The 13474-nt window shown below is 38.5% G+C and overlaps 1 protein-coding gene across 2 annotated transcripts in view; it reads right to left on the reverse strand.

Annotated features, from left to right (window-relative positions):
* Ndufaf2 (NADH:ubiquinone oxidoreductase complex assembly factor 2) overlaps positions 1-13474 on the reverse strand; it is a 133885-nt gene that overhangs the window by 34468 nt on the left and 85943 nt on the right. For both annotated transcript variants that reach the window (XM_008821454.2, XM_008856372.2), the window contains one exon: positions 11079-11168. In XM_008821454.2, coding sequence (XP_008819676.1) covers positions 11079-11168 — 90 coding nt within the window. The remainder of the gene's footprint in view (positions 1-11078; positions 11169-13474) is intronic.

The following is a 13474-nucleotide window of genomic DNA, read 5'->3' on the forward strand; positions in this document are numbered from 1 at the left end:
CCATCCCCTGGAACTGGAGTTATGGACAGTTTGTTAGCTGCCATGTGGGTGCTGGGATTCAAATCCGGGTCTTCTGCAAGAACAGCCAGTGTTCTTAACTGCTGAACCATCTCTCCAGCCCCTAAAAGTCCCTTTTCTTTATTCAGTACTTGGGGATTAAACTAAGGGCTTTGTGTATGCTAGGCAGGTCCTGTACCTCTAAGCTACATCCTAGTCCTCATTTTAGAAAAGTTCTAATGTAGGTAAAGACACTGGGGAAAATACTGCTTATTTTATATCTTCTTTTTAAATATTTTTTTATGCATATGAGTGTTTTGCCTGCATGTAAGTACACTCAGGTAATGCAATGCCCATGGAGGCCAGAAGAGAGTGTCAGATCCCCTGGAACTGGAGTTAAGGACAGCTGTCAGCTGTCATGTGGGCACTGAGAATCCAATCTGGGTCCTCTGCAAGAGCAGCCAGAGCTTTTAACTGCTGAGCCATCTCTCCAGCCCTTGTTTTACATCTTTAAATATTAAAAAAAAAAAAAAAATCAGAAGAACATTTTATGACATATGAAAATTCCATGAAATTCAAAATTTCAGTGTCTATAAATCAGATTTTATTGAAGCATATGTTTTGTAATGTTTGCTGGGTTTAAGTTTACAATATCCATTCATAAATGTAAGATATAACTGAACCCAGATGCTGAGTGCACCAAGTAGCAGCTAGTTCCTGGCATAGCAATTATTCTCTAAGACAAGATATAGGGCTTCCTTTAGCTTCGTTTTAAATGATCAATTAATGATCTTTGTTTTACACAGATGTATAAATGCAACTGCTGAAATAAGCTTATATATTTATGATTCAACAATAACCAGACACTTAAAACATCTTGAGATGATGGCTGATGGCTCTGGCTGATGACTCTTTGTTACATATCCAGTGATGGCTACAGCTGGAGATATTCAGTGTGATCACTCATAAAATCACTGCTGCCTCAACTACTACAAGTAACACAGAAATGTCCTGATACAAGCTGGCAAAGTTCAGGAGAAAGCAAGACTGGAAACAACATTAATATTAGGGGCTGGAGAGATGGCTCAGTGGTTAAGAGCACTGGCTGCTTTTGCAAAGAACCCAGGTTCAGTTCCCAGGACCCACATGGCAAAACCTTTTGGCCTCTATGGGTATTACATACATGCAAGCAAAACTCTCATACACATAAATAAGTAAATAAACAAACAAATATTTTTAAAATGCTTGCTAAAAAAGCATTACTATTAAATCAGGATTCTTTTAATTCAAAGAATTTGAAGCAAAATCTCTACCAAAACATAAATCATACAATGCCTTTGCTATTGGTAATGTATCTGTAAGGTATATTGGTCCTCATTATAATGTCACCATTGTTTAGAGAGAATTTAGCAAGATAATTGAATTTGTGCCTTAAGATCCTAGCAGGCTTTTATCAGTGCTCATTTGCATGCTCATCAGTATGCATGAAGTTTTCATTGAGTTTTAATATTTCTATTGGCATATAACAAACTATAATGAGTAGAAAAGTGAACATACAATTTAAGGCTCCCATTAATCCTGCAGAGAGACTAAAACAAGCAGGCAGGAGAATACTTCATGAAGCCTACCTTCTTCAGATCTCCATAGCACTAAGAATGTTCAATGCACTTTTAGAAAAACTGTCAACAGTCTATGGCAAATGAAGTTATCAACTGTTTGCATCCAAAATATATCACAGTAGAAATGTGTATTTACTTCCCTTAAGGAAGAGACTATAATAAAGTATTATATTAAAAAAAAGAAAAAGATCTTTGCCAGTTCTGAGTGTTAGCAACACTTTACAAAGAAAAATAAAATTTTCAAGTGTGAAAATTCTTCAAAAGATATACTATGAAATGAGTTTTTTTTATTGCTGAACTTTATGAATATCTTAAGGATATTATTAGATTAAGTTGGCATATTTAACTTAGAAATTTTCATGATGCTTACATCATAAAATTGTTACCATTCTTTTAATCAACTTTACCGAGATTTAATTGACATGCCTTACAGTGAAGCATGTTAAATGTGAAATTTTGCAAGAACTGACAAATGTATACAACTCTGTGAGAAATATCACAACATTTCCATTGCCTCCTGAAGTTCTCCATTGTCTGCTTTACAAGAAAACATCCATAGACAGCCCCAGGCAGTAGGTAATTCCATATAAATGGAATTTTACATTTACTTGTGCCTCTACATGAGGATAGAACCATGATTTACTGTGAACTGAGGACATGCAAAAGTGATGAGAGGTCTGTGACTGCATGATTATATTACAGAAGAATGCAGCATTGAACTCAACTTGCTCACTATGGGGGGGCAGGGTAGGGGTTGGGGAACAGCCATGCTGGAAAGCCCCATGTGCCAAGAAACTGCCGGTGACCTTTAGGATTCAGGATGGCTTCTCCAACACCCAGTAAAAACTGAAGCTCTTAGCCCTATAACTTCCCAAGTGGGAAGGTAGATCTTTGCCTGGCTGGCATCTTGATTACAGTCTTACAAGAGTCTACTTAGAGAATCCAGCTAGGCTGTGCCTGGGCTCCTGACTCACATAAATTTTGGGATAATTAACATGTGCTGTTTGGAGCTGCTAATTTTTGGTAATACTGATACACAGCAACAGAACAAACAACAAACACATCAGTTCATTCTTCAGTTGCTGTGCTGTACTCTATTGCACGGAAACACCACAATTTGTTTATCTACTCACTAATCACATAAGTGAAGCTTCTATAGGGAATCTGGATATGAGTATTTGGGTAGACAGACATATGTTTTTACATCTCTGGGTAAATACCTAGCAGAATTTCTAAGTTGAAGGTTTAAGTCTATGCCTAAAATAATAAAGAACTCATATATTATTTTCCAAAGCTGTTGAACCATTTTATATTCTGGCCAGAAACTTATGAAAGATTGAGGAAATTTACAATGGTGAAATGTCAGGTTTTTTTGTCCATTCTTAGATTCTAATGTTTCTCAGCAGTAAACTCTCTTGATAAAAACAGATATATATTGTCTAATCTCCCAATTTTATTATTTTTCAAAAAAAGTTTTAGGAATTTTAGGTTCATTGCATGAGTTAGAATCAGCATATCAATTTTCAAAATGCCTGGAGAGATGGGTATAGAGGCACAAGCCTGTATCCCAGCACACAGGAGGAGGCTGAGGCTGAGGATGAGGCTAAGGTAGGAGGATAGCCTTGACTTCAAAGCCAGTTTAGGTTACATGGCCAGAGTTCTATTCCCACCCCAACCAACACACAAAAGGACTGCAGTGCTGTGTATTCTGACTAGGATATAATAACTTTACGGAACAGTGTGAGGAGAAATAATACTTTTGAACACTGACTCTTCTGATCCTTGAAAACCACAAATCTCTCCATGTGTCTTCAGTAATGTGTTACATTTTTTCTATGTACAGGTAGGTCTTGGACATATTTTTGTAAATATATCTCTAAATATGTTTTATTTTAAATGTGAGAGTTTTTAAATGGCACTTAGCAACTGATTGGCTCTAAAACGTATAGCTGATTTTAGCATCTTGCCTTTATATCTTGAAGACACTAAATCCATTAATTTTACCCAGTTTGTAGATCGTGCATATTTAGTCATATTACCTGTGAATAGTTTTTTTTTAATTTTTAATCTATATCCATTTAATTTTTTATTGCTTTGTTGTACTGGTTATGATTTCTTTCAAGATGCTGTGAAATGGAAATAGGGAAATAAGATATCCAGGTTATAGAGCTTCTTTTCTACGCTAAATTTATAAAATTTTGAAACATGTTGAATTTTGTCAGCTTTTTAATTCCTGGCCAACTTGAATTAACTTGATTTTTTTTTTTTTTTTTTTTTTTTTTTTTTTTTTTTTATTATTTATTTTGTTTTTTTTTTTTTTTTTTTTTTCGTCTTTTTGAGACAGGGTCTCCCTGTAGCCCCCCCTGTCCTGGAACTCACTATGTAGACCAGGCTGGCCTTGAACTCACAGGGATCTGCCTGCCTCTGCCTCCCAAGTGCTGGGATTAAAGGTGAGCGCCACCATGCCCGACGATTTTCTTTTTTATAAAACATATTTATGAGGCTGGAGAGATGGCTTAATGGTTAAGAGCACTGGCTGCTCTTGCAGAGGTTCTGGGTTCAGTTCCCAGCACCCACACGGTGGCCATGGTGGCTAACAACCATTTGTAACTCCAGTTCCAGGGGATCTGACACCCCATTCTGACTTCTGTGGGCATTGCATGACACAGGTGCACTTATATACACACAGGCAATACACTTATATACATAAAGTATAAAAAATTTTTGTTAATAATTTATTTATCTATTTATGCATGAACCCATGTGTGAGCCTGTGAGCACACCATGGCACACAACATGCAGATTAGAAGATAGCTTGCTAGAGTCAGTTCTCTCTTTTCACCATGTGGGGTCTGGGGATTGAACTCAGGCTGTCAGCCTTGGTAGCAAGCATCTTTATTTTTTGAGCCATCTCCCAGGCTTGTTTTGGAAGACAGGGTTTCTCACAGAGCCTGAAGCTCACTGATTGGTTAGACTGGCTAGCCAGTGAGCCCTAGGAATCCTCCTGTCTTTGCCTCCTAGCACTGGGTTATAGGTGTGTGCTGCCACACTTGACTTTCACATGGGTTTTGGGGATCTGAACGCTTGTACAGCAAGCATTTTACTCACTCAGCCATCTTCCCATTTCTAATGTCAAACCAACCTGTATTACTATTATAAATGACTTGTGATTATGATGATATAATTCTCTCTCTCTCTCTCTCTCTCCCTCCCTCCCTCCCTCCCCCTCCCTCATCTCTGTCTCTGTCTCTCAGTGTATTGGTACTAGGGAATAAATCCAGAATCTTGCATATGCTAGGCAAATACTCTAGCACTGATATTCCCCAGTCTATTTATTTCAAAACAGGTCTCATTAAGTTGCCAGACTGGCCCTGAACTCACAATCCTGAGTAGCCCATAATAGCCTCCCAAGTAGCTGGGATTACAGGTGCACACTACCACATCTGACTTACTTTTTGATATATTGCAGATTTAGGTTGCCAACACTGTGTCAGTGATTATGTGGGATACTAGTCTGTAGCATTATCATCTCTATTATTTCTGTCAGAATTGGTAAATAGGATAAATGGGGCCTCATAAAATGAGTATCTCCTACATTTTTAGAGAATGTGTGATCTACATTGGGAAAAAAAATAAAACATTTTGTAATTGCTCAGAGAGTGTTTCCTAAATGCCAATTAGGTAGGATTGTTAGATATAATTGTCTTTTATATCATTCTGACAACTTCTGCTTTCACATGATTTGTTCAGACTATTTAAATTTATTTCAACTATTTACAGTTAGGTTGGTTTAAAACTACGGATGTTTGTCTATGTACATTTATAGAACATTATTCACAATAACCAAAAGATGAAAGCAACTCAAGGGTCCAGAGTTTGATGAATGGATAAAGAAATTGTGTGCTTATGTGTGTATATATACACATGGAATATATAACGGAATACGCAATTCAGCCTGAAAAAGAAACAGAATTCTGATATATGCTATGACATAGATGAACAAGGATTACATTATGCTAACTCAAATAAATAAGCCAAACACAAAGGGTCAATTTTTTATAAAATTCTCTTAACATGGCATGTCTAGAGCAGTCAAATTCATAGGAACAAAAAGTTGAAAGATGGTTCAGGGACTAGGGGAAGGAGAAAGTGGTTAGTTATTTATTAAAGGGAGGAGTTTCAATTTGGGAAGTTGAAAAACATTGTGAAGCTGGACAGTGTTGATGGGTGCACAACAGCCTGCATTCACATAATACCTGGATTGTGTGCTAAAATGTTACACAGAAGAAGAATAATCACAGGAGCGATCCTAATATATGTAAAGTGTTGGGCTAAGCCTGGGGAATACAGTGATGAACAAATGAGATCTTTACCCTAAAGAATCTTCACGTCCAGGAGGAGGAAGAGGCAGGAAAGAAAACAAGGAATTTGCTAGAGGGCGTTAAGTGTTACAACTGAGGAAGGCACAGTGAATGAAAACAACAAAAGAAATATCTTGCCCTAGTACTAGGGATTGAGAGTGGGATCAGAGAAAACTTCCCAAGAGAATTGATATCTAACCGTAAACTTGAAAAAGTAGGTATTGGCTGAGTTATTAAGGAGGTAGGTTATAATATGTAATACAGTGCAATATAATATAGTGAGTGAGTGAATGAGCTGGGGCTACAGCTCGGTGGTACAGCCCTTGCCTTGCATGTGTAAATCCCTAAATTCTATCTCTGGTTCTGCAAAAGGCCAAAGTTAGAGACCTAGAAGACAGACAATTTGGGTTCAAAACTTGACTTAGCTGTTGCTTACCCTTGGAAAGGTTTTAAGCACTGTCTCAACTGGAGGAACCAGGGGATTTACACAAATCCTCATCATCACATCTGCTTGTCTACGATTGCTATTGATGAATTTCCAGGCTCTTCCACCTATATCCCAGATTTTGTCCACCTCATTTTCTCAAGGATTCTCAACTTACAGATGCGTTCTTTTGGGTTGGGTCTTTCTGATCACTACCACAAAATTCTGCTATCTTCAAACAGCTAGAATGAATTCCTCTCCCCACTGCACTTTCCTCTCCAGGTATTATCTCATAACCCTTAATTTTCTTTACAGATAAACTCTTCATGAACACTATCTGTTCTTTTCAAAGTCTTTCTTTTTCTCTATCACTCTACAAAACTATTTTTGTCAGGATTACTAGTGACTCTCTGATCTTAATGCAAGTAGCTATTTTTCAGCCCTTGTCTGACACTGCCAATCAAATCTTCCCTTTGGGGGGTTGGTATTTTTGAAACAGGTTCTCCCTGCAGCCCCAGATGGCCTGGAACTTACTATGTAGACCAGGCTGGCCTTGAACTCACTGAGATCAGCCTGCCTCTCCCTCCTGAATGCCGGCCAATCTTCCTTCTTGATAACTGGCTTCTCCCAATTTCCTGCCCACGCCACTGTTCTAAGCATTTGAGGGGCATAGGGCTGGTTCAGACCCTGAACTTCTCACTTTCTATTCACACTCACTGCCCCTCTGTGAGCTCATCCTGCCTCACAAATTTAGATAGCATTTGTTTGTAACTCCCAAATCTTACTTGCAACCTAGAAATTTCCACTAACTTGACTCAAGTTAACATCTCTACTTGAACATCAGATGGGAACCTCAAACTTTCTATTTACAAAACTGCTTTCATTTCCTCTCCTAATTGCTGCTGCTCTCTGCCACAGTTAACAGCCACTTCATTTTTTCCTGATGAGACCAAAAGGCTTAGGGGTTACCAATAACTGCTCTCCTCACACACACCACCCCTAGTATCAGCAAATTCCATCAGCTCTACTTTTATGCTGACTCAGAATGCAAGCACTTCTTTCCATTCCTACAGCTCCAATTCACAACTACCCTCTGCTTTAGGTATTAGAAAAGCATCCCGTCTCCACACGTTTGGAGACCCACCCCCCACTTCCTCGAATTAGCAGCCAGAGTTGATCCTGTTAACTGCAGCTCAGGATGTGACTACTCCTCAAACTCTTCCAGTGGCACTCACAGCAAAGACTGAGGCCTCATAACAGCCACAGGCCCAGAAGATTGTGCCTCACTCTTAGCTTCCCTCCTATCACTTTCTCTCTGGCTCGACCCCAGTCACAACGGACCAGAGCAGGTTTTGGCCTCAGGAACTTAAACCTGCTTTGGCAATACTCCTCTGTTGGTTATAGGTACAGCTGGATCTTTCTTAGGTCTATGCAAAAATCATCTCAGCAAGGCCTTTTCTAAATATTAATTAAACTGCAAAAGCTTTCCAAATACTCTATTTGCACTTCTCCTGTTTCATTTTCTATGACTATTAGCATATTGCATACATTAATGCTTTATCTGGTTTATCCGGCTCTCATCTGGGAATGTAAGTTCTATGAATTCGATAGATGCTTACTAAATAAACAAAAAGTTGCACTGTTTAATCCATATTGTATGATAATAGGCAACCTGTAGGTACCAGAATTCTAATATTATTAAAAATATCAAATTTTATCTGGATCTAAAAATAGGTTCATTGGGTGCTGATAACAATTACTTTAACTGTTTTTCCTTCTCCGTACATTGTGCTGTGTAGGTTTGTTAATATTTTAATTTATTTTTTTCAAGGTTCTTATTTTTCATATTTGATTGATGAGTATCACTGTAAACATACCTCTGCTTCAGTACTTGGTTGATACATTTGTTTTAAGAGTATGCCCCATGGGGGAGTCATGCTGAATTACTAGATCTGGACAGAGTCATAAAAAGCATTAAAACTTCATTCTAATTCTCTGAAAATCTCAAAGGCTAAAAAATGAGCCATTACTTATTTTTTATTTATAATTTAATTTATTTCTATAAACATTTTAATTCTATCCTATTATTGGGAAAAATGACAAAATAGGATCATAAGGAGGCACAAGCATTATTTGAGATTTGCAAATGTAGTTTATAGCATTGGACAGTCTGTTAAAATAAGAAAGCTCAATTATTCCTCTCAGAACTTGGCCAATTTATAGGCTGCATTTCTTAAGGGGGGGGAATCCCTCCATTATCTACCAATATTTATGCTCTTTTCTCACAGTTTTAGTATTTTCAAAGCTGTGAGCAGAAATGGAAAAGTCATTTTCACTGAAATGCTATTTACAGGCACATTCTGCCATACATGGAACAGTGTGCCTATAGGTAAGTCATCATGCTCTGCCCACCAAGAAGTAGTATCTCTAGAGTACAGGCAGTACCCCTAAACTTTAGATACTCTATATATTAAATATGAATAAAATATAGTGTTGGCTTTATAGAATCATTGTAATGATCAAACATAATGACTATAGATCAAGGGCTTACTACAGGCAACACTTGCACATGTTAAGCAATATATAAGACAGGCATTGGCATGTCAGTCTTTTTTAATGTATGAATGTATGAATGTGCTATGTGTGATGCACACTTGTGTGGGGTGGTGCATGCACATGCATGCACTTACAGAGGCCAGAGAAGCATGTTAGGTGTCCTGCTCTGTTACACTCTGCCTTGCTTCCTCAAGACAGAGTCTTTCACTGAACCTGGAGCTAGGCTAGTGGCCAGAGCACTGCAGCGAGCCTCCTGTCTCCACCTCAGATAGCACTGGGGCTATACGTGCACATGCTACTTGTCCTAGTTTGCTTCTCTGTTGCCGTGATAAAACACTGACCAAAACCAACTAGGAGAAGAAAGGGTTTATTTCATCTTACTCTTCCAAGTGACAGTCCATCACTGAGGGAAGTCAAGGCAGGAACTTAAGCAGAGCAGGAACCTGGAGGCAGGAGCTAAAGCACAGACCATGGAGGAATGCTGCTTACTGGCTTGCTCCTCTGGCCTATGCTCAGCCTGCTTTCCTTATACAACCTAGGACCATCTGCTCAGGGGTGGCACCACTCACAGTGGGCTGGGCCCTCCTACATCACTCAACAATCCAGGAAATGCATGCCTCACAATCATGGCCAGAGGCCAGTTTGTTAAAGGAAATTCCCCAGTTGAGGTTTCCTCTTCCCAGGTGTGTCAAGTTGACACTTGAAGCCATCTAGCACCACTGTACTGGGCTCTTTGTGTGGGAGCTGGGAGCCAAACTCAGATCCTCAGGCTTGTACGCAAGAACTCTTACCCACTGAGCCGTTTCTCCAGCCCTGGTTAAGGTTCTTTTAATTGCAAATAATGAAGGCTAACTCAAGCTAGATTTCATATATTAAGCAAATGATTTACTGAGCACTTCTAATGTGCCAGGCACTACACAGAGAACCGGTAAGCAGAAAAGGAGAGATTTAGTTTATGAGGTACCACCTAGAACTCAGACTTGCAGCTAAACTTCATTAAAAGAGAAATTGAGCTGGGAACTGGAAAGCTGCTGCAAGCTTGGTGAATGCTCTGCCTCCCTATATACTACTCTTTTCAAGTTGGTTTCAGGTTTTTTTGTAGACTGGCCTTTTCTGTAACAAAATCTTTTATGGCACATTGAAGATGACTACTTAGAAACTATCAAGTTCGTATACTAATGTTCTGGTCACAAGGAGAGACAAACTGCTGTTGTTTTATTCCCCTTTGGTCTTTTAACATTTTTAAAAGATTTATTTTTATTACTTTTATTTATGTGTATGTGTATAGGGGTATGTGCATGTGAGTGCAGGTACCCATGGAGGCCAGAAGAAAGTGTTAGATCAATCCCCTGGGGCTGGAGTTACAGGCAGCTCAGAAGCTGTCTGCCATGGGTGATGGGAACTGAACTCAGGCTCTCTGGAAGAACAGAATGTGCTATTAACCAGTGAGCTATCTCTCTAGCAACCCCCATCCCACCTGTTGTTGTTTATTTGCTTTGTTTGTTTGTTTGGTTTGGTTTTTGAGACTGAGTTTCATACTGTAGGCCAGACTGGCTTCGAAGTTGAGGCAATTCTCCTGTATCCGCTCTGAAGCACTAGGAACACAAGTGTGAGCCACTATATCCAGCTTTTTATCTTAATTTTTGTCTTATGATAGTGATCACCTATCCATCCTTCTCTGAAAATGAGGTCATTAACAGGGTCATTCTGAGTTAAATAAATATTCCAAGACAGTATCTAAGAAGTACCCTCCACAATTTGTAAAAAAAGAAAACTAAAACCAAAAACATGTCACTTCCGCAAGTTCATGAGGTTAGCGAATGCTAGAAAAAGGACTCTGATCTGGGGCTGTGCAAGCACAGGATCACATACAAGTGATCCTCAGCTTTTGCACCTTAGGAGCTTGTTTGCCTCACCCTGACCTCAGTCCTGCGAATGCTTCCCAGTTCTTTTTGCTATGCATGTGCTCCCTTACTTTGTCACTTTTACAAATTCCAAAGAAATGCAATGTTAAAAAGTTGTAAAAAAGTTTACAAGAAGTAATCTTATGTACTGTTACTAATTTTGTATATTGTTAAACAATTTGCATCCCAGAAAATCCTATTGGAAGCAGACACTTACCTTCCCATTCTGTTGGGATATCTCCCACTTCATAGTCCAGTTCTTTTTTGTTGGCTGTTTCTACTATTCTTTTCTCTCGAATAGTTTGTCCTGTAAGACCAAATGAACATTTTAAATTAACTTACAATATAGTAGTTACTACAGGCAATAACTTCATATGGTAAAAGAATTAGATCATCAGGAGCTGGAGAGATGGCTCAGCGGTTAAGAGCACTGACTGCTCTTGCAGAGGACCCAGGTTCAATTCCCAGAACCCACATGACGGCCACAAACCGTCCTTAACCCCAGCTCCAGGGGAATCCGAAGCCCTCTTCTGACCTTCATGGCATTGCACAACACAGGTGCACACACATACGTGTAGGCAACACACTCATACACATAAAATAAAAATAATAAAATATTTTTAAAAATTAAATTTTTAGCATAGTATGCAAAATTAATTTTGATAGAACAAATGTAGATTCTATATAGAGAAAAAAAGTACCAATTACTCTTTCAGAATACTAATGACTAATAAAAAATTGATTTCTTCAAACTCACCAGTGTGTGTGTCAGGTGTCAACAGGTGTTGTAACTGCCCAAGGAAATTAATATCCATGGTTCTTATCAAGTATTTAAGAGATGGCAAGACCTTGCTGCCTTCTTGTTCTCAGGGTATATTGGGTTGGATTCTGGGGCCCATCTGAGTCACAACCTCCTCAAGAGAATGTGAAGAAGAATGTAAACCCCATAAACTAGTGGGTTTCAGTTATGGTGTCAGGTGAGACTCCAGGTTTAGGATTGTCTGCTCTAAAGTCTCTCTCCCCTGTTTGTGTGCACAGCTGAAGGAGAACGGTGGCAGCATAGAAGGGGAGAGGCAGAGAGAAAAGCAAAGGAAAAAGTTGGAGAAAAACGATAGGCAAATTTCTTAATGAATAGGGAGATCTTGAGTAAAGTAAATGGAAACAAATCCATTAACACATGAAAAAGATCATACACCACGACCAAGCAAGTGAGGTCATGGCAGCTACAAATCCGTCTCAGATATATCATTGATTTGGCTAGGCTAGCTAACCAACCACCAAAGACCCACCTGTCTCTGCCTCCCTAGTTCTGGGGTTACACATGTGTACCACCATAGCTGGTGCTGGGGCTCTGAGCTTAGGTCTTCATGCGATACCCCTGGCCCTTTACCCATTAAGCCATCACCCCAATACTCAAGATGTTGTTTATATTCACGTATACAAATATAATGAGTAACTATAAAGTATGTTTACATATCAATTCTCAAAATGGTTGAGAGTTAAAATACTTATTCATATATTCCTTATCTAATTCCAAGATGTAAGTATGTTCTTTTATTGACAACAGGTAAAGAAAGGAAAACAATCATTTAAAGTACAAAATAGAACAGGTATAACCTTTCACATGTGTACCTCACAAGCTTTGAAGTGTACCTCAGTAAGGTTTGGCATAGGAGAAGACAGGTTGGTTATCAGGAGTACCACTAAAGAATACATACCACACAAAAATTAACTTTTCATTCCTATTTTTCCAGTCTGCAAGTTTCATTTAAGGTCTTCAAATAATTAAAAAATCAAGTCACAGCTCCTTGCATACAGATGGAAACACAGAAAGATTATTTACTGAGCTACCTTATTTTTTATTTTAATTTAAATTTTTGTGTATATGAATGTACATGGTATATGTGGAGTATGATTGGTGTATGTGCATGTGCATGTGGTGTGTGTGTGTGTGTGTGTGTGTGTGTGTGTGTATGTGTAAGAGCAGAGGCCAGCAGAAGGCACTGAGCATCCTTTTCTATTGTTGCCTTACCCTAAAACCTGGAATTTAGGCTTTTTAAACTAATCTGGAAGCCTGAAAGTCCAAGCAATCCCACTGTCTCTGCCCCCGTGAGTGCTGGGATTAGAGGCATGTGAGGGACAATGGCTGGCTTTGGCCTGTTATGTGGGTGCTGGATCTGAACTCTGGTCCCCATGTTTATGCAGTAAGTGCTTTTAACTTCTAAGCCATCTCTCCAGGTCCTAATAAATTACTTTAGTTCTTTGTTAATTGCTGAATAAACCTTTGTTTATGAATAGATGCCATGAAAGATATACTTTAAAAATATACATCCTTAGAAATATAAAATAAAATATTAATTTATTGGATAAATTCTTTGTAATCAAACATGGTTTTGCCTTCAAAATAAACTGCTTTAAAACACTCCATTCTTAGGAATATATCCTATTTATATGATTTTATGAACTAGGAATGAAATTTATGTTTCTGACTAAGAATTTATGCACAACATGTACACATATTTATACTAATATGCTTTCACATAATATTTGTGAAGACAATCCTACTTATCAAAGCAACTTCCATCCTAGTGAATACAAACTTCAATATGTGCG

Source organism: Nannospalax galili, unplaced genomic scaffold, assembly GCF_000622305.1.
Source record: "Nannospalax galili isolate Female #2095 unplaced genomic scaffold, S.galili_v1.0 scaffold751, whole genome shotgun sequence".
Taxonomy (NCBI): domain Eukaryota; kingdom Metazoa; phylum Chordata; class Mammalia; order Rodentia; family Spalacidae; genus Nannospalax; species Nannospalax galili.